The sequence below is a fragment of the Rhagoletis pomonella genome, unplaced genomic scaffold, assembly GCF_013731165.1.
Source record: "Rhagoletis pomonella isolate Grant_MI unplaced genomic scaffold, Rhpom_1.0 Rhpom_scaffold_00002, whole genome shotgun sequence".
Taxonomy (NCBI): domain Eukaryota; kingdom Metazoa; phylum Arthropoda; class Insecta; order Diptera; family Tephritidae; genus Rhagoletis; species Rhagoletis pomonella.
The window spans coordinates 63,550,173-63,572,725 of NW_023458556.1; the positions used below are offsets into that span (position 1 = coordinate 63,550,173).

The following is a 22,553-nucleotide window of genomic DNA, read 5'->3' on the forward strand; positions in this document are numbered from 1 at the left end:
AAATTTCTAAAAACGGATATTGTCATTTTAGCGAAGAAATGCTGCATTCAATCTTCGACACGAAAATAATTTCCGAGATCAAAAGGCCTTTAAAAATCTCATCTTATCTATGCGGTTATTTTTATATTTCGGTAGTTGTGTCAGCCTTAGTAATTATGTATGTTAAAACATTCTATGCCTTTTTTCATTGATTCCATCGAAATTTAGCTTTTAGCTAGTACATATGTAATTACATACTCACGTGTTCCATTGCCTGTGTTTTTAAGTGAATGATATAAACAACTATTAAATAAAATGTGAAAAGTGTCACATATTTATTCAAATCGCCCTTTATGATGCAGCTATTACATAATAATGATTTATATGTTTGCACGAAAAAAATACCACGCACGAAGAAGGCAAACGTACATATGTATGTAAGTATGTTTAATTTGTAAGACAATTATTATTATTTTTTATTTTATTTTCAAAATGCATGTCGAATTTGTGTGTTATTTGCAGAAATGACAATACATTTAAATTAACTTCATTTCTGACACCAAAATGCCTGTGGTTGATTAGGCGTAATACGAATATATTGCATTTTTAACCAGTTTTGTAATGTTTATATTTGAACATGTTATTTATTTTGTATATATTTAAGTGCAATATTTTTTGTGTATTCTAAAATTTTTTTTAATACTCATCTGTTTTTGATGCTCTTCTTGCTAGTTGCATTTAATCAGGGAAATTTGAATGAGTTCGTTTTGTAATCGGATTTTTTAAATGCGTTCTTTTTTTCTTAACTGCATGGCTCTACATACATACATATATTAAAAATTGCTACATCAATTTGAATCATTTTCGTTGAAGAAAAATATGTGTGTTTAATAAAAAATTGCATGTTTATATTTATAAAATGTAAATAGTGCAAGTAAAAGAAAAAATGTACGTTACACTTCGAATGGAAGCAAAGGCTTAATACTATCGTAAATAAAGAATTAAAATCATGATCGAACAAAAACACAAAATATTTGATTTTTTTTGCTGTTGAAAATGCGCATTGTTGGAGAAAGATTTTGTTTATTTCTATTTATTGTTTTATTTTTCTCCGCCACCTACTACTCAGTCTAACAGTCGGTGTCATACCAAGCGGCCAAGTTGTTGTTATCATTCGGCGGTGTCGGCATTGCATCCAAGTCAAAGTTCAAGGCCCCAGCATCAATCTCACCTACATCCATATCCATAGAATATGGCGACGTTGGTGCGCCACTTGGTGGTACACTGTTACCGCCGCTGCCGCCACCACCTCCACCTGGGCTGTTTATCTCCAGGCCTTGCATTGAATCTATTGGTAAAGTATCATATCCTGTGGAAAAGAGATTTTTTGTCATTAGTATTACATATCAAAGAAATATTGAATTTAGAGTATCACTTTCTATATACATATATGGATAGTTTATTATAAAAATATGTTGACGTGAAGAACGCATGCAAAAATCAACGGTCATTTGCGAAAAAATTCAAGTTGCTTCCAGCAAAATAAAAAACGTGTAAAAGAAATTGTTTATTTAATAAGAAAACATGCAAAATTATAACACAAATAAATTAGACAGCGGCATCTTTTGATTTATTTGTGCGTGATGCATGACCTACGACGAATAAATTATTACACCGCATTGTTGGCTGCAATATAATGCACCTTGCCGTTTATCATTTATGCAAGTATTTTTTTTGATGTGAGTTGATGGGAATCTGGACTAGAGGCTGCCATCCGATTTATTTATATCACGTTTATTTGCCAAGACCTTCCAATGGCTACAGCGTCATACGCAATCACACGTTGCAAATGGTATACGTATTATACTAAAGTTAACCTATATATTTGCATTGTTTTCAATGTGTTGGCGGGATACCGCATAAGTATTTGAGTAAAAAATTGTTTGAAAGTTTTAGTGCTACATCTACCAGTTAGTTACAGATTTATAGCGAAACATTTATTTCACCTTTTAATTTGTTGGAACATTCGTATAGTTACATCATAGTGCAAAAATTAGCCAGTGCCGTATGGAGATTGTGAAAAGACAAATAAAAAACAATTTACTTATTCGTTTAATCGAATCATGATTCATATCCTCTCTTATACCACTATTCGTTACCGTTAAATAGGTGTATAAAATGTCATTCAAACAAAGAAACATGGGCATTTAACCCAAAGATATATATGACTCATTTTCGTACCAAGCAGAAACATTATATTTTAACGTTTTTTTCCCTCCGACTATAAGTATCGCGAAACAATTCGTTTATTTACTTCTGAAGACCTCTCAAATCACATTATAATAGTTCTTAGGGAGTGAATAAGTTCTGCGATAACATTATTTCTTGTGTCAAGAAAGGTGACTCTTAAGCTGAAAAGTCATAAAACCATTCCAGATTTTCCAAAAATAGTAAACAAACTAGTTAACCGGCATGGCGCCAAAACGCCGAAAATTAAATTTCAAAATCTAAAAACTATTCCAAATGTTTATTAGGGTTATTAGCAATCCGAGTACGATATTTCATCTAAATCCGGTTTTTAGTTTCATCAAATTTCAAATCACCCTGTACCGATAAAAAAAAAGCTCTAATTTAAAAAAAAAAAAAAAAAAAACGTTATCGCACATCTACAGGCCAAGCTCTTAAGTTTGACCTATCATATTCGAACTTCGAAAGAACGGTGCAAACCTAAGGTCCTTCACAAAAAATACATAGTTAAATCGATATGACTTTTCGAAAAGGTGGCAAACCTAATCAAAGATATTTTCAAACTAAACCTTCCATAAATCTCTTTCGATTGACACTCATATGTTAATATTTCATAAAGCATGTGTATAAGTTAACAAAATTTTACTTTCCAAACCGGTCGAAATCTTTTTCAAAAGTATTTTTAAACTAGAATCTTCTTAAATCTCTTTCGTCTAGCATTTTAATACATACATAATTCAATTAACTGATTAATTAAGTTGAACTTGATTTTTCGAACACGTGGCAAGCCTTCTAAATAAAGGTCAGCAATAAAGCCTTCTCAAACCCATTTCGAATGATATTCATCTTTTAATAGTACTGGATCACAATTTTAATTTGGTTTTTGTTCTCCAGACGCCACTAGCCAATTCCTATGTGGAATTGCTTGGTGATTTCGAAAAACGAGTTAATTTTTTTCCTATGGATACGTTTTCGAGATATTTGCAATTTACCGTTATTCAGCTTAAAGCAAAAATTTGTTCCTTTTAATCACGTATATCTTACGAACCAATTTAAAAATCTTAATAGAAAAAAAACGGTAAATGAAGGCCAATGAAATTCTCCATAAACCGTATATACATCACTTTCCGCTGGGGCTTATAGTTTCTGACAAATTAATTATCATCCACATTTTTTTTATTTTTGTGTGAAAAAAAAATGAAAAAAATCAAGCTTTAACAGAAGAAAAATTTAAAAACTAACAGGTTCTGTGCCAAATTTTTGCATTTGTACTATAAAGCCTGTTCTGTTGCAAAAAAAAAAATCAAGTTACTGATGAAGAAAATCGATGGATAAAGTATTAATTTTTTTTTTGAACAGAACAGGCTTTAGTACAAATGCAAAAATTTGGCACAGAGCCTGTTTTTTTTTAATTTTTCTTCTGTTAAAGTTAAATTTTGTTTCCTTCTTTCATTAAAAAATAAAAAAGCTGGAATGACTAAATAACTAATTTGTCAGAAACTATAAGCCCTATCGAAAAGAATGTGGTATATACGGTTAATGGAGAATTTCATTGGCTTCCATTTGCCGTATTTTATATTAAGATTTTTAAATTGGTTCTTAAGATATACGTGAAGAAAAGGAACTAATTTTTGCTTTAAGCTGAATAACGGTAAATTGCAAATATCTCGAAAACGTATCCATAGAAAAAAAATAACTCGATTTTCGGAATCACTGAGCAATTTTACATAGGAATTGGATAGTGGCATCCATAGAACATTTTCGCTGTAAACCAGTGTAATTCACCTATCTAATTAAATAATTTTAATGTAACTTTTTAAACACTTTGAAACCCTCTTCAAATATTCCAAATGTTAAAAATACAGATTTCTTAACACTCTTTCCTTTGGCAACTGTATTTTAATATTTCTTATAACTTGTGTATAAGTTTTTATATAATTCGACTTTTCAAATAGGTGTCAACCCTGGTCAATCAAATATTTTCAAGCTTGAACCTTCTTAAATCTTCAACAATACTTCTTAAAAAAAATTTATATTTGCCTGACTGCACACCAACATACGCATTAATGCTGGAAACGAGAGCTGAGACGCTTCAGCTGCACCTTAACTATATTGGCAGAATTCTATTTCATTACGGAGAAGATAGGCTCCCAAAAAGAGCTAACGGAGATCTTGCCTCGTAAAAATTTGTTCTACGTTAACAGTATGCAAAATTTAGCTAGTGAAATGGGCTTATCTTGGGAAGAAGCACTGTTCCACTGTTTAAGAGCTTGCCCGATGTTTAAAGAATTTCGAATCCCGTTCTATGGTAAACCAACTCTTACGGATGCCGAGGTAATAAGCATGCTAAATGGTAATGATGGAAGTGGAGGAATTTAGCGAAGTTTTTAAACCATACTTTATAATATAGAAAATGTTTAATAATGCAATATAATTAAAACTGGACAGAACAAAAGTAGTATTTAGCCACATTGTCAGGCGACTGCTTTATGTCAATCCTTTACATTTATTTTTATTTTATTTATAATTCAACTAGCCGGCCTCGTATGCGCGAGGCTTCGCCACGCGCTGAATGTGTACATAAGTAAGCAGGTGGCAACCCTATTAAAAAATAAAGCCTTATTGCACACCTAATGGCCAAGCCCTTTCATTTCACATCTTGTGTTTTTAATGCAACGAAGGGTGTGGATCTTCAAATTTTTTAGACAGCCGGCAACTCAGTTCAAAAAAATAAAACCTTATTGCAGATCTGGAGGTCAAGTCCTCTCATTTAATGACTCACTATTTGGTCCAACGAACAGCCCACGTATTATAATTTTTCGTACAGGTGGCAACCCTCTTCGAAAATATAAAACCTTATTACACATCTGAACGCCAAGCCCTTCCTTTGAGAACTATTTTTTTTTAATGAAAAATTAAAGCATTGCACATCTGAATATCATATCCTTTCACTTGTTTTTATTTTAATTGAATGAACTGGGAACATCTTATGTACCTAATTAATAAATATTTGGTTATTTTTAAATAGGTGGCAACCCTACTCAAAAAAAATAATGCTATTTGCACATGCGAAGACCATGCACTTTCATTTTGGTATCTCATTTTTTTATCCAACGAGCGGTGAAGATCCTATAGTTTTAAACAGGTGGCAACTCTACTAATAAAAATAATACATTGTTACACACCTAGAGGCTAAGTCTTTTCATTTGACAGCTATGGTGCAGAACTGATGCCTACGCTTATAATGATTGAATGTAGTAATTTTCGTAAAAGGTGGCAACCCTATTCAAAAACTAAGACATTCGTGCTTTTCCAGAGGCCATTCGATTTCATTTGACACCTCATTTTTTGTAATCCAACGAACGGTGCGGATCTTATAGTTTTTTAGATAGGTGTGGCAACGCTATTAAAATTCTAAGTAAAAAAATATCCCTCTCATGTCGATACAGAGTATATTAGAGAAAATCTCGTGAAAATCCGTTCAGTAGATTTCGAGATAACCGCGTACAAAGAATCTCGACTTTCCTTTATACTATGTATAGATAAAGCCTAAAGCCTTTTCAAAGCCATTTCGATCGATACCAACATTTTATTTATTTCATTTAACTTATTTGATAATTTTAATTTAACTTTTTGAACGGGTGGCAGCCCTCTTTTAATAGCTCAAAAATATTCTTAGTATTCAAACTTAAGATTTCTTAGCACCCCTTCCTTTAATATTTCACTGTATATAAATTCGACTTTCGAAAAAGTTGACAACCCTTTAAAAAAAATTACAAACTACTACCCCCTTAAACTTTTTTCGTCTAGCACACATGTGGTGATACATATATCTATAAACTTATTTCTTTAACCCTAGGATGCAACTTGTCAAAATAAAACTTCGGATCTATTAATATAACCTGATTTTGCGTGTTTTGGCACATATTATATCTTTCGGGGATAAGTTTTGGAGAAGCTATAAGCCTCCAGAGTTGACACCTACGAGTTTGCATACCCGGATACATTTGTAACCTGCTTTGTTTTTATATGGAAATCAACTAGTTGATGAGGGGAAAAATGGGTTTTTGTATTTACATATATACCAGAGCGCACAAAAGGGTGTATTAACTCTGCTTACATAGCGGAATAATTCTCATGAGAATAGGAATTCGTTCTCTTGAGAATCGGTACTTACTATCATCGTAGAGTAAATATCCATTCTCATTACTAGCTAGACGGTAGGAATGAGAGTCAAATTCCTATTCTTATTAGAATTAGTCACATTGTTTACTAGAACTTTTAGTAAAAAATTGTCAGCTGGTAAACAAACATGGTCTTAACATATCGTCACCCTTATGCCAGATGAATGAATTTGCAAATTTATCAGTGTTCGAGTTATTGTATTGACTTGATTAACCTTTGGATGTTCTATGTTGTACCAAAACCCAGAATACCATGCGTACACGGAAACCACACATTTTACAAATTCAATTGCATAAATGTAGAGTTAAGTCTCGTAAAAAAAGCTTTCAAACTTGATTACTCAAAAAATTTTATTTCTACACATTCATGTTTCTGGCAAACGGGCGGCGATATCTGACAAAAGTAAAGATAAACGTGTAATTTTTAAGCAAAACCCAAAACCGACTTCAATTCTCATATAAAAATTTAATAGTACCGTTAATTTCTTCATGACCCAAAGATCGGATCTAAACCAAAGTAGTATGCGGCCACCCTTCAGGTAACACCTTTCCGATAGAAAAAGAATTATCGAAATCGGTTCACGTAATCACAAAGTTATGTACATTACATGTATTCCGACGAATTGATAACCGTCTCCTTTTTTGAAGTCGGTTAAAAAGTAAGGAAAATTTGCCTATTAAAATTTGGTCGAAACGAACATTAAACTTTTATGAAAAAGTGGTTCGGTTTTCGATTCGTTCGAATCAAACATTTGTGGAAAATTTCGGTTGGGTTAATTAGTGGAAAAAGCGGTTTCTATAAATTAGATTTTCGTTTTTTCTTTTTTCTTTTTTTTTTCATTACAGAAACACGATGATCATTTATAGAAAAAGTGGTGCCGAAGATCACATTGCACTTAAACAAAATTAAATGGTGTAACATATCCATGCGAAACATCAAAGCACTACACATTCAGCACTAGGGGTATTCATTTAAAATCTTTTTTTTTTGTAAGTAATATGTATGTAATCAAAAATATGCAGACAAGAAATGAAATAAAAATGCGGAAAACGCTAATGATCAAATTAAAACTGCTTTAAGCTTTGAAAGCTATTACTGAAATCTTCAAATGTAGATAATAACAAAATATTTAATCTACTTACTGCCAACTATTTACTACGCACTAAATAATTTACGAGTCTATTTGTTTCTTTTTTTTTGAAAATTATATAACAAAGGCAAAAATATAATCTCATAATTTACTATTAAAAATGCACAACAATTTGTTTTTAGTCACCTATGTAGAGGAAATTGTCATTGCTTGTATGCGCAAAGCGAGTGTCATTCCTAAGCTGGCTGCTTGACTGGCTGATGGTTTTTGGTTAAGTTTGGTTTGAAGGATTAATATGTATGCAAACATTTGCTTGCAACATTCAACGGGAATGCTACAGTTGAGTGGCATGATTTCTATATATTTTCTTTTTTTTTTTTTGAGTTTTTTTCTTTAATCAATGCTTGCTCGCAATTCAAAACCGGTAAATCTTACTGCCTTAAACCGTCTACGAATACTTTTAATAATGTATACGTGATACGAGTATAATTTATATGTATGTACTTATGTACTTATGTCTTTGCTTAGCTTTCTAATTTAAACGTGTCTTTGACTAAAATTCGTCCGCCTTTAATTTTTCAATTTCTACTTTTTTGTGATGTTTTTGTTTTGTCTTTTGATTCAAACTTTATCGCTCGGAAATTGTATTCGTTTTTAGTGATGATATATGTTAGGCTGGCTTAACTGTTTTGAGATTAGCGATTTGTGTTTTAATAATTGCGTTGTTTTATTTTTTAGTTACATTTTTACCGAGCAAGCAAGCGAGTAGATGAGAAGCAGCGGCAAGAGAGAGAGGGAGAGAAAGAAAGAGAGAATGTTTTGTTAATTTATTTACGATGTCAATTTTAAATTTCGTACTACTACACATAATTTAAACGATTGGTTTGCTTTACTTTTGATGAGTAGTGAGTTGGTGAATGGGTGGATTTTGGTTACACTAGCTTTGTGAGCAACTTCTACGCACATGGCATGGTATAGCTTGGAATGAGCAAATGGATGATAAAATTGTCAAGCCCTACTAATGCACTATTTGTTAAGATACTTTTTTATCGTCAAAAGAAACATAAAAAACGTGGTAATAAACTAAACAAATAAAAGTAGTAACGCAACGCATTTGGAGTGTTTGGAACTGGTAGCGTTACTCTCGAAATGCATGGAATACACAAGGGATAATTTATGAAGACTACAAGTTGCTGTGGACTGTGGTTGTGGTTGCATGGATGAATAATAATATGACAGGTTGAAAAGTTCGTGGGTTTTACATAGCAGAATGAAGTGAAATATTCCATTAATTAAAACTTACATTTTCTTATACCGAATTTCCACTGCGCATTGCAAGCAAACAGTTTTGTGTATTTAAGAAAATGTCAAACGGAGGCAAGCGTAATGCCTAATGTAGTATGGAAAGGGCGTATCTCAATAGTGTCATAATCCGAAAAATATAAATTTTGAGTTGAGTATGCAGAAATTGTTGCTACCTCTCCTTCTAGATTGTCTAAAAATGTCATAGCTTTATCGATTACCAGTATCTCATTAGAACTAAATATGTATTCATGGGAATATATCGTTAGTATAGTATGGAAAAGGCGTAACTCACATCGTCGCTGAAATGCAAAAAAGCCACAGCTAACTAAAATTTTGTACTGTAATCCGATGAAATGCATCAATATCAATCAAAAAGTGAATTTTGAATGTTTAGTTAGTTACGGTGTTTTGTATATCAGCGACGATGTGAGTTAAAGCTTAAACAGACGGACTAACTCGGACTTAATCCGGATCAACTGCAGTTAATTCCCGAGTTGATCCGGATCAACGCTGCCGTCTGTTTACGCTTTAACACTCCTTCCATACTATGCTAACGTTATACTCTCATGAATACATATTTAGTTGTTGTGAGATACTGGTAATTGATGAAGCTATGACAGTTTTAGATAACCTAGAAGGAGGTAGCAAAAATTTCTGGATACTCAACTCAAAATTTATATTTTTCGGTTAAAGACACTATTGAAGTAAATGAGCGATATGTAAATTTCATGAAGTGATTTCGTGAAATTACAAACACATAAACGGCGTAAGAGCGACCTACACATTTTTGTAATTTAAATGCACAACGGAATTCCGGCATCAGAGAAAGTAAAAATTTATAAAGCCATTTTTTTAACAATTCACGGCCACGACTTTCTGTGACACACTTTTATGTATCTGCTCTGATAACGGTGTCTTGGGCGTTAAATAGAAGGTGCATCTTCTATTGCCATTCCATTACGTGATTCTCGATCTCGAGTTCGTCCTGCATGAATTCACGATGAATGCACTCCAAGCTTTTCATTAACTCTTGCTGAGGGGCTAATGGCACGGTTAACTGCCAATCTTTGTGAATTGCGACTGCGGTAGCAAATATTTCGTCCTCCGGCCGGCGACACAATGGTTATCAAACACTGAAAATGCAATGCCAAAGAACTTTATCGATCTTCGGAGCAATCGAAACACAACTTGCAAAAGTAATGTAGCGCCAAATGTCTCATTCTGTATTTTTAATGAAAATTCCTACATACCTTTTTCATATCCACCCAGCTGAACCGACCTAACGCATTCTCCAATACACTTACAAAATTGTAAATAAAAACCAACACATTTCCATTTTACCGATATTCATATGACATTCTTTGCATTATGTAACACGTTATTTATCGCAAAATAATATTTAATTGAAAAGAGACAACTACATATCGGTGGCTGAGTGGAAGATCGACCTATCTCGGCAGCCAGTTCGAAAACGCGCTATCTCAGAAAAGTTTTCAAGAACGCCCTACTTCAGAATTGGATTGAAAAACGACCTATTTCGGAATTTTATGGAAAAACACTCTTATCTCAGAATTTGGTTGAATAACGCTTATCTTAGAATTCGGTTCAAAAACGCCCTATCTCAAACGAAAATACATTGAAAATAAGCTGACGTTTTTGAGAAAAGTTTTCTGAGATAGAGCGTTGTTGAAAAATTTCTTAGATAGGGCGTTTTCGAAATGGCTGCCGAGATAGGTCGATCTTCAACTCAGCCATCGATATATCGCACGCGGTCTTCAAAAGAGTCACAAATCAAAATTTGTTATTTTTGAAATTATGCGCTAAAAATGTACACAGAGCTTTTATTTACCTTTCAGCAAAAGCTAGAGCAACAATATTCATGTTGCGCCCTTTAAAGTAATCCCCTCAGATAAAATATACTTGTATCAACGCCTTTTTCAACCCTCGAAGCACTTCTGATACTTAAACACTTTTGGTATAGCCTTGTATTCTTCCAGCAATGCAACCTTTATCTCCTTAATCGTTGCAAATCTCCGCCCTTTCATTGGCCTTTTCAGCGTTGGGAACAGGAAGAAGTCGGAGGGATCCAAGTCCGGTGAATATGATCGCTGAGGCATTGCTGTAGTTTTGTTCTTGGCCTAAAAGTCACGAACACGACAATCCCGGTCTCTTTTTTCGCAAACGGCGGATAATTTCAAGGTAATACTCCTTACGACCACGTACTCTTAATCAGTGTTGCCACACATGGGCTTTTCCTAACAAACCTGGTAGGTTTTTTCCATTTGGTAGGTTGTTAGGCTAGATTGGATTTTGGCAGGTTCCGTGACAATGAGTAATAGTTATTTGCGATAAATAGAAAATATTTATCTCTAAACATTTTAGCAACCTTGTTTATACGAATATTTCATCGGTGCGTTCGTATAACGGCTACGACAATAATATAAATATACCTAATAAATATTGTGTCGCATAGTCAGAACTTCTCTAATGGTAATTCGACGATACCCCAACACCATCATGTTCAACATTCTCTAATTACACTGTGCAACAATTTGAGAATCATTGTCTGGGGGCGGAATGGTTCCAACTCTGGATGAAAGACCATCTAGTAAACCGCAAAATCGTTTTACATTCTTTGGTCAAATTTCTAGTTAAAATAGTTAAAATATATATCGGAGAGAAACACCCCAGTAAAAAAATTATATGTGCAATATGTTTTCCTCATCTTCGCTCTATGAAAGAAGTGTAAAAGTTATTGCTGTATGTAATAGCCTTTAGTTTTATAAGTATTTTCATATGTTAAATTGATGTTCCTTTATAATTTTAACTACCGCTATCACAAACAATATTTTAAATATATATATCATGAGTATAATTGTTGAAATAAGTAGACATTTATTTTACGTTTAAAATATCAAAATGTAAAATTTTTTCACTTACTGAAATAAAGCGCTTTCATCAGGTTATGGGCCCAGACACGAGGGTCACGCGATTTTCTTAAAAAGTCTTTAATTTCGGTATTCAATTTTTGCGAGTCACGCAATATAATACCCGGTCACCATGAGTTCCATGTACCAGATTGATAAACTAGATGAAGGGAATTATGAATCCTGGAGAATACAAATGCGCAGCGTGTTGGTGCATGCGGAGGTATGAAAGGTGATAAACGGGCAGCGACCATCGGCACTGGAAGAGTCATCGAGCTGGGATTCTCTTGACGAGAAAGCATTAGCCATGATAACATTGAGCGTGAGGTCATCGCAGTTGAGCTATTTAAAAAACTGCAAGACAGCAACGAGTGCATGGAAAACGCTCAAAGATTTACATCAACCCAGCGGACCAGTACGTAAGGTATCGCTTTATAAGCAGTTGCTTGGTTTGAAGATGGTAGATGGTGATGTTATAAGCAGTTTTCTTAATAAGTTTTGTTCAACGATTGACAAGCTCTAAGAAGTTGATATCAAGCTCAGTGAAGAGTTAATAGTAATAATTTTGCTATCAAGTTTGCCGAAAGAATATGAAAACTTTGTCATAGCTATGGAAACGCGCGACAGTTTGCCTTCTCTAGAAGTGTTAAAGATAAAGTTACTAGAAGAGGGAGAGCGTAGAGGCATTGATTCTAAATCGATAGATTTAAGCGGGCAGCAGGCTTTTCATGCAAATACAAAGTCTGTACAGAAGAAAGGAAACAGGAAAGATGTAGTGTGCTACAAGTGTGGGCAGCGTGGTCATTTCAAAAATCAGTGCAAAAATAAAGATAAAATAGAAACTTCAAAAATACAACAGCAGCGATCTTTCACAGTTTAGTAGTGTTTTAGGAGTTTCAAGCTGGTGTCTAGATAGTGGAACAACTTCACATATGTGTTGTTCACGCAGTTTTTTTATGAATTATACTTAACACGCAGAGGATGTATTTTTGGCGGATAACAATGTAACGTGTGCCGTTGGGAGAGGTGACGTAATTCTAAAAACCGTTTTTTTGTGAATTGAAATTGAAGAACGCGTTGCATGTCCCAAATTTAAAGGGGAATTTTTTGTCGATAAGTCGGGCTGTCGAATATGGTTGTACAGCAAGTTTCACCAAAGAGTGCGCAATTATTAGTCAGGAAGGCGAGCTGATTTTGAAAGCAGAGAAAAGAAATAAACTGTTTATATTTGAGAGCAATAAAAATGTATTTTTTGGCGCAGTTCAGCGTAGTGCAGCTGTATGGCATATCAGATATGGTCACCTCAATTATGCTAGTTTGTTGAGTCTTAAGAAAAATGAAATGGTAATCGGCGTAGAAAACGTGAATTTCTCTGATAAGCAACAGTGCAGGACTTGCATGAAAAGCAAAATTCATACTCAATCATTTCCATCGGTATCGGAAAATCGTGCAAAACAACAGTTGGAGCTTGTACATACAGATGTATGTGGACCATTTGAGAAGCGTTCTCTTGGTGGTTCGGCGTATTTTTTAACATTTATTGACATGTCTCGTCGCATCTTTACATTTTTCATCAAGTTTAAGGACGAAGTATTTGAAAAATTTGTAGAATTCAAGAATAGAGCAGAGCATCAGACAGGATGCAAGATTAAGGCATTACGTAGTGACAATGGTCGAGAATACATCAACAAGCGTTTTGACAATTACTTGATGCAGCATGGCATAGTACGTCAATTATCAGTTCCGTATAGTCCTCAAGAGAATGGTGTGGCTGAACGGGCAAATCGGACACTTGTTGAGATGGCGAGAAGCATGCTGGTGCATTCCAATATGCCAGAGTTTCTGTGGGCAGAGGCAGTACAAACAGCATGTTATATCCGTAATAGATCACCAACAATGGCTTTGATTGGTATGACACCTTTTGAAGCGTGGAGTGGTAGAAAGCCTAGTGTAAAGAATTTGCGCACATTTGGAGCAGTGGCTGTTGGTTTGGATAAGACACATCACAACAAATTTCAGGCGAAAGGCAAGGAGTATCGTTTAGTAGGCTATTCGTTGTTATCGAAAGCATACAGACTCTACGACAAGGAAAAACGGCAAATTGTAGAAAACCGCGATGTTTTGTTTGACGAATCTTGTGATGCAGTTGAGGTACCAGACCAGATCACGTTTGAAGCAACAACAGAAAGTTCACCGAAAGATGCGACGGACCATGATTTCGTTGGACTTAATCCGGATATTTATGTAGATGAACAGCAGGAAGATAGTTGCAGCGACATCGAGAGCGAAGAATATGCTAGCGCAGAAGAAGCAGAATTACAGCAAAAGCAGGTTGGAAAGATTGGACCTGGTAGGCCGAAACTAGGACGAACAGGTAAGCCAGGACGACCAAAGAAGTTTTTCAATATTATAAACGCAGTTCATACCAATGATATACCAATACCTCAGACTTTTAAAGTGGCAAGTAATAGAGAGCACGCTTCATAGTGGCGAACAGCCATGAAGAGCGAATATGAGTCCCTGGTAAAAAATGGTACATGGACACTTGTAGACTTACCTAAGGGTCAACAAGTTATCGGCTGTAAATGGGTATACACCATAAAAAAGGATCAATTTGGTGCTATAGAACGCTATAAGGCACGTTTGGTAGCCAAAGGGTGTTCGCAAAAATTTGGTTTAAATTATAGCGAAACATTTTCACCGGTGTGTCGTTATGAATCGATACGTTTGATTTTAGCATTGTCTGTTCAGCTGAAGCTTTATTTGCATCAAATGGACGTTTGTACGGCTTACCTTAACAGTGAGTTAAATGACGTAGTCCACATGAAGCAGCCTGAAGGATATGTAAATAAGACTTGTGAAGAGAAGGTGCTAAGGCTCAATAAAGCAATTAAAGCAAGCCGGAATGGAGTGGAATTCTAAGTTGAACACAGTATTGTGTGAAATTGGGTTCACTCAATGCAAGAACGAGCCGTGCTTATATAAGCAGAACATACAAGGTAGCCTTTGTTTGATACTGATTTACGTAGATGATTTGCTTATAGCGTGCCAGAAGAAGGCAGACTTGATACGAATTAAATCAATGATTGCAACAAAAGTCGAATGTGTGGATAAGGGTCCTATGCAAACATTTTTGGGCATGCAGATTCAACGCGATGGTGAGACAGGCAATATATCTTTAAATCAGTCATTATATATTAAGGATATGCTTAATGTGACCAACCGTACCTCTTTCGGAAGTACAGTACTTCTTTTTTCGCTCTTCTACTTCGTACTTCGAAGTACAGTCAAATGTACTTCTTTACGATGTTTTGTACTTCGGGAGGGAGATTCTGTAACCAGTTAGCGATAATTTTCGGATCGCTATCGCACTTTTTGACGCATGATATAAATGTTTTTGCGTCAAAAAGTGCGAGAGCGATTCGAAAATTGTCGCTAACTGGTTACAGAATCTTCCCCCAGGTCCTTTTCTTCTCCGATCTTCTGGACATTCGTTACATGGCCTGGGCGATAAATTCGTTCAAACCATTAAAGTCGCGGGGGACCGATGGTACGGTTTCGTGCAATTGGTTGGATCCACATGCATGAGGACCGGGTACGTCCCCAAGGCTTGGAGGGTAGTCAGTGTTGCGTTCATTCCGAAGGCCGGAAAAGGTTATCATGTTTCTCCTAGGGATTTTAGGCCTATCAGTCATTGTCTTTCAAGAGCTCAATATGCTTTTTGCAATAAAGAAGAAGAAGCCTTCACGCAGGAAGTTTATGCAGCAGGGGCCTCGTCGATATCGAGGGGGCCTTCAACAATGTCACTCCAGAGGCAATAGTCAAGTATATTCATAATCTGGGGGTTGAAACCACCTAATAAGCTTACTTTATGACAGAACTGTCGCGACGAGCACGGGAGTCAATGGGAGCACTCCTCAAGGTGGTGTTCTCTCTCCCCTGCCTTGGATTGCGGTTGTAAACGACCTTCTAGCGGAACTGGAAAAGTAGTCTGTCGAGTGATCGCCTATGTAGATGATGTGGAACTTTGGGTTAAGGGACGATTTCTATACACCCTTTTTGATCTAGCTCAAGGTTACCTGAACCAGGTAACTAGGTGGGCCATCAACGGCGGCTGTCGTAGAAGCCTAACATTGAGGAAAGGGTACGAAAGGTGCGATTGGTATTCATGAGGTGAGACTAGAAACTCATTTTTCTTGATCCTGATCCTGATCCTTTTGTATAAGCTGTCACGAGGAAGTTGAAGTTTAATCACCTCCACACATTCTTTTAGACTGTCCACCCTTCGCGAGGCTTAGATGGAAACATTTTAGCTCGCACTTGTGAACAAACACTGAGCTCTCAGGGATCGAAATCAGCCGCATTCGTAATCGGCTCGCGGCGTTAACTTAACCCAACCTAACCTGTACTTCTTTGAGCTATGAAATAGTTGGTAACATTAGATATGCTACAACGACATAACATGCAACAATGTAGGTTTGCGTCGACACCGTTAGACAGAGGTTTTCAAGTAACGTGCGATAATTCGAATTGCGTGGTTGAAGATCCAACGGCGTATCAATCAGCAATAGGCGAGTTAATGTGGCTAGCTTTGACTTCGAGGCCAGATATCTATCATTCGGTCATAAAGTTGGCACAAAGAAATCCCCATGGCGAACATGTCAAAGGCGTGCAGCACGTAATGCGGTATTTAGCAGCTACGAAGAACATGCATCTTAATTATTATGCATGCGACCATGGACTTCAAGGCTACGTGGATGCAGATTGGGGAGTTGATACGACCAACCGACGATCATATTCAGGATACGTGTTTTTTCTGGCAGGTGCTCCGATTTCTTGGAAGTAGGTTGTGTGGCTTTAAGCAGTACAGAAGCCGAGTACATGGCACCATCCTCGGCTGCGAAAGAAGCTTTGCATTTGAGGCGCTTAATGATCGAGATTGGATGTGGTGAAATGAATACATCAACAATCATTTATGGTGATAATCTCAGCGCCCAAAATCTGGCGAAGAATCCAGTTTATCATGCTAGATCAAAACATATCGACATCAAACATCATTTTGTCCGAGAGGTTATTCAGAGTGGCTATATAGAACTAAGATACGTTTCAACCGATAATATGATAGCGGATGTGCTAACTAAAAATCTGTCAAAACAGAAGCATTATCATTTTGTAAAATTAATTAAGTTAGTTGACATGAAATTTAATATAATCAGATTCACATTGAGGAAAGGTGTTAAATATAGATTTCAATGTGATCTTGTATTTGTTCATATATACTTGCTCATGAGTATAATTGTTGAAATAAGTAGACATTTATTTTACGTTTAAAATATCAAAATTTAAACTTTTTTCACTTACTGAAATAAAGCGGTTTCATCACAATAGTTAATATTCAATAGTAAATAATTATATGTGCAAAATGAACTATTCAGCTTCCGCCATATACACCAATGACTGTGTGGTAAAAACTTAAACATATAGAAGCTATTTTCATTATGAAAACCGTTTTATTATTTTCACTAGTTATATTATGGCCATGTCGTTAGAATGGACACCGGCGCTCCAGCTCTGAAAGTATTCAACTCGGAACCCGCTGGTGGTAGCAGAGTAAGAGGGAGGCCCCCACTGCGATGGAAAGATCAGGTGGAGAAGGACTTGGCTTCACTTGGCGTTTCCAATTGGCGGCAGTTGGCACAGAAGAGAAACGACCGGCGTGCTTTGCTGAACTCGGCCAAAATCGCTTAGGCGGTTACAGCGCCAAAAAAGAAGAGAAGATATTATGGCCTATAATATTCCGTGGCATTGAACTATCTGAAGAATAGCCCGGAAATATAACAGGAATGAATTTTTGTGGCATGAAAAGTAGTTAATTAGTTGCTGAAGTAATCGGACAACAGAATATAATAAGAAGTTCCTTTTTAAAATCCCGACGACTATGGAAATAATAAGCTTGGTGGCCCTACGCAACCCCAAAAAAATGGTGCAAGATTTAGCGTAAAAATTGAAATGTAATTGAATCTCTCTGTCACATGTAAAAGTTCACAATAAATAATAAACACAGTTTTGGTACTTAGCGTAAAGAAATAAATCGTTACACTTTATGGCACGAAATGCATTTTTAGTATTTTACAAAAATTACAAATTTTTTTCAAAAACGCTATTTTCAGTGATGAAAAAAAAACTTCTATACAGTTGATCCAGATGATCATCATAAACATTGGAGAGTCATTCGGCTTCCATGGCAAACCTGCTTGTGGCGAAAGGAATCTCTGATTTAAAGTAAAAAGGGGGAAAAATGAATATTCAGAAGTAGAAAAATTCTTTGCGCATTAACTAGGCAAATTTTTCGGGCATTTCGACCGGAGATAGTTGGATATTCTAGCGGTAAAACGTTGCCATTAGTACCGTCGGAACAACAAAATCGTTATTCAAGGAACAAAATACCTTTTTTCAGAGTAACTAGCTCCAAATATGGGCTTTAATACTACTGGGGATTTGTAAGATCTACTTCTCAACAAGATTATTATTTATCCAAACAGAATGATAACGCGTGAAAACTTAAATAAACCAAGCTTCCCAAATAGGAGGAAATAATACAAAATTTTGGTAAAATATATGCCGCAAAGCGTAAAACAAATAAAATTGTGCAATAGAAGTATAATCCAATATCAACAAATGAAATTATCTTTAAAACTTTTGTTAAAATAACTAATAACCTAAAACTTGTTTATTTGTACATATAAATATTTTCGACGAAACTTTCAACATAATGGTACAATTAAATTATCTTGTTATAAACTAATGCATATTTATAAAGTTTTTTATATTCTTTTGGTAGAGTTAATGAATACAATTATTGGGAAATAACATCAAATACCTAGTATTGGTTCTTCTGGGGTATGTTGTTTCGGAACACAAAGTAAAATTTTACGAATAATTTTGTAGAACATTTTAACCCGTTATCTCCCTCACAAAAGGGTCGTTTTGGCCCTCTTTTAGAAAGCCCGAATAAAATGGCATTTTGAAGGTCGCTAGAGGATTAAAATCTAGAAAATTATTTACCGTAAAATTTCAGTATGGGTCCTCTCAGACAAAATCGTTGTATAAAGAATCTGTAAGTCCACACAAAATAAAAATATGCACCAACTTTTAATGCTTTATTTCAAATTTCGTTTATATATATAACTCTTGCTCTTTTCGGGAGTGATGCTTCGGGAAGTGTAAAATCAGCATCGGAATCAACGGTGTTATCACAATCTGAGTCACGCATGATGTCCACGTGTGATTTCAATGCTGGCTCTACTGCGTCATCTTGAAATTCCACATGATCACGATCCTCAAACAAGTGCTTACTCCACCAACAAATTTCTGCAAGAATTGCATCCTGTTCTTTTTTCCTCTAAATCTGTATTGTTTTTTAATTAGAATAAGTTAAAATATTTTTTGTTACAAGTATTTGCTACCTCATTTCAAATGGAAGAGCCACTTTGTATAAAATAAAGCATTACATTTTTTTTGCATATGGACAATTCTCTCAAACTTCGAATTTTTTTGTGATTTTTTTTTTCTTAAATCGTGAGCACATGTCTGAAATTTTTAGTATACGTCCCTTCAACTGCTTGAATACAAAATCCAAAGTGGTGCAAAGTTTTAAAACAACACACCATACGTTTTTAACGTTTCTTACGGTTTTTTTTTTTTGAAATGGAAAGTGGGTGTAATTTTAGTCCGTATACATACATACTATGTACATATCGATGGCTGAGTGGAAGATCGGCCTACATATCTCGGCAGCCAGTTCAAAAACTCCCTATCTCAGAAAACTTTTCAAGAACGCCCTATTTCAGAATTTTAGTGAAAAACACCCTATCTCGAATTTGGTTGAATAACGCCCTGTCTCAGAAATCGGTTCATAAACGCCCTATATCAAACGAAAATAAGCTGAGGGCGTTATTAATTTCTGAAATTCTTAAGTAGGGCGTTCTTGAAAAGTTTTCTGAGATAGGGCGTTTTTGAGCTGTCTGCCGAGATAGGTCGATCTTCTACTCAGCCATCAATAAGTACATATGTATGTATGTATGACATTGGTATTTGACGTCTACGTTTACACAAATAAGTGGAGTTATATCAAACTAACAAACTTGGAGTATAATAAATATGTATTATTATCAATAATGCAGCGTTTTTGCATTATTTTTAACATTGAGTGATTTTAAAACTCGAATTTACGTTCGTAGCCATTCGGATTCTGTAGTAGCACTTTCGCAGAATTCACGAAAATCGAAGCTACATACTTTCATCTGCTAGACGCTATTTAATGAATGAATATTTTTTTTATGAAGCGAGGAAATAATTCAACAACAATTCATTAGGCAAGAAACCTAAGTACTTTAAGATCATAAAAATTAATTAAAAAAATAATATTTTTCTCTTTAAAAGAAAAAAATCTTAGCTTAAAAAAAAATATTAAATAAAAGAAACAAAAATTAAGTAAAAAAAAGAAAGAAAAAAGCTCCGCTTCTCGACGACTCGGACTCGAACTCGGATCTCTCAATTGGCGGTTTACTGCTTTGCTCGCTCGGCCATCGCGACTGCTGGGGCTGCGTGAGCAAAAGCGCATACATAAATGTCGATTGTTTCCTTTGAACTAGCTGATTTCGAATCAGCGCTCGAAGCTGGCAAAGATATTTTCGAGTTCATTCGGATTCCGTGATAGCAATTTTTTCGTATTCGTAGCAGGCATTCGAATTCGTAGATTTTCTACGATGGATTCCGTGATAGCCCTGAGTAAGTTTTGGCTATTTTTCTTTAGTTTATTTAATGTTTATTATTTTTACCTCCCTTTTATTAGCTCGGGATGTAACAATGTAATATTGATGCGCCTAAAAGATGCAGCGATTTCTATTCTCAAGTTAAATACCTGAGGACAGTACGAATAGAAATTATAATAGCGAGGTTTTAGTTTTTTAAACTATAATTTTATTTATTTATGGAAGTATAGCTAGCAAACACGATATAAATCCGAATTTCAGACTTTGTGCAAAAATTATGAAAATTCTGCAAAGTTCGCTCAAAATTTCTTACTTCTTGATTAGCAACTTAAGATAAAATTTTGGTATTCAGCTTTGTAGCAGATCAAAATTAAGTATAACAAAGGTTAAGTATCTAGGACTTACCGTTGATTTTTGGAAATTTTTTTGGTTGACGGTGCTCCGCATTTTTTTTTTCATATAAAAAAAAATTGTCCGAACATAAATTGCCAAACATCAACTGTAATTCCTAGCATTTACAGCCCAAGCTCTTTCATTTGACACCTCATTTTCGAAAATCGATGCAGATCTGATGGCTTGGATAAAAAATGCCTTTGGGTATTAGGGAACGTACCCATACTACGTGACCCGTTCAGGGGGGAGAGGGGGATCTTCAAAATACCACGCTTGGTCACAGTGAGGGGCGGGGGGCTTAGGTTTTTATCACGTAGTCAGTATCCTCTAAGGAAATCTTGCGTTTGACGCTTTTTAAACTCGCAGGACTTTTGTTTCTAAAAATTAAGTTTTGACATAAGTTTTATCTTGATAATAATTTTTCCACTTGTAATTAAATGAAGGTAGGCATGCACTCTTGCCGTCACGCAGCAAGCGCCATATTAATAAAGACAAGGGGAGGGGTCTTGGAATATACTACGCGTGGTCACCGAGGGGGGAAGGGGAGGGGGAGGTTAAACATTGGAAAAACTGGGTCACGTAGTACGGGTACGTTCCCTTATATATGTATATTGGTTTTTTTTTGTTTATCTTATTTATTTCGATCTGTAACTTTTTAATGAACAAATAAAAAAGTGGTGCACGAGGATCATAGTCCAATAGTATATTGTACAATAGAGCACACACGTAATTTGCTAAATTTTCCAATTGCAGACGATGTGCTAATAAAAATATGCATTTTTATATTGGTGCACGCATCGTAACCTGTTAAATAAGTTGTTTTATTAACTATCTTTTAATGGGAGCACATAGGCATGCCACGTTTAGATTGATTCCCTTTATGCCCCAGAACTGTATAGTGTCCAATAACAGTTTTAGATACGCACCAGCCACAGTAACTGTAACAGCCACGAGTATCAGAATTTCAAAAAAGGAGTCACGCCACTTTGACTCTTAATAACTTCCTTTCTATTGCAAGCAAATACTTCTTTTGCATTCGATTTTCCTCTCCCAATACTACCAGTTCATTATAAACTCAAAAGAGAGCAATCAACGCTCCAAATTTTGCAACGTAAAAAATAAAAAAATAACAGGAGTCACACTTTTATTTGTGAAATTTTATTTCGAAATTTTATGCAAATTTGGCTAGAAAATACGTACGGTGAAAACTTTTTTGAGTTTACATAATCTACACAAAATATGTAACCTGCAGCCGGATTCCAACATTCGCTATCGCAAATTTTTATCTCCAAAAATCTCCAAAAGAATAGCAAGCGCGCCTAATGACATGCAACATCTAATTACATGAACCCCATATTGCCAGACTTGTGTGATTACACACTGTATCTGTTACTTTTGCATGTAGCATACTTTCAGGACCCACTGCAAATCGTTTAGAGAATTTTGGCGACGATAATTTAGCGTAGCGATTGTCAGAATTCCACTGCTGATCTAGGTTATTAAACCAGCGAAAATTATGGCCCCTATTATGAGTTGCATTCGATCTTCGGCTGTTGTCGAAAGTGCTGATAGAACGAGCTTTCATTTGGTATTATGGCGCTCATTCACTGAAGAATAGCGCTATTGTGAATCTCGCTCGTTTAGGCTGTTCAC

The 22,553-nt window shown here is 35.4% G+C and overlaps 1 protein-coding gene across 4 annotated transcripts in view; it reads right to left on the reverse strand.

The window, feature by feature from the left end:
* Positions 1 to 665: 665 nt before the first annotated feature.
* Positions 666 to 22,553, reverse strand: part of LOC118733957 (armadillo segment polarity protein) — a 51,622-nt gene continuing 29,734 nt past the window's right edge. Inside the window, exon 7 of one of the 4 annotated variants that reach the window (XM_036463608.1) lies at positions 666 to 1,348. In XM_036463608.1, coding sequence (XP_036319501.1) covers positions 1,110 to 1,348 — 239 coding nt within the window. In that variant the 3' untranslated portion in view covers positions 666 to 1,109. Of the gene's footprint in view, positions 1,349 to 7,998; positions 8,186 to 22,553 lie in introns of those variants that run through there. The other 3 variants (XM_036463611.1, XM_036463609.1, XM_036463610.1) reach the window with 3 other exon arrangements.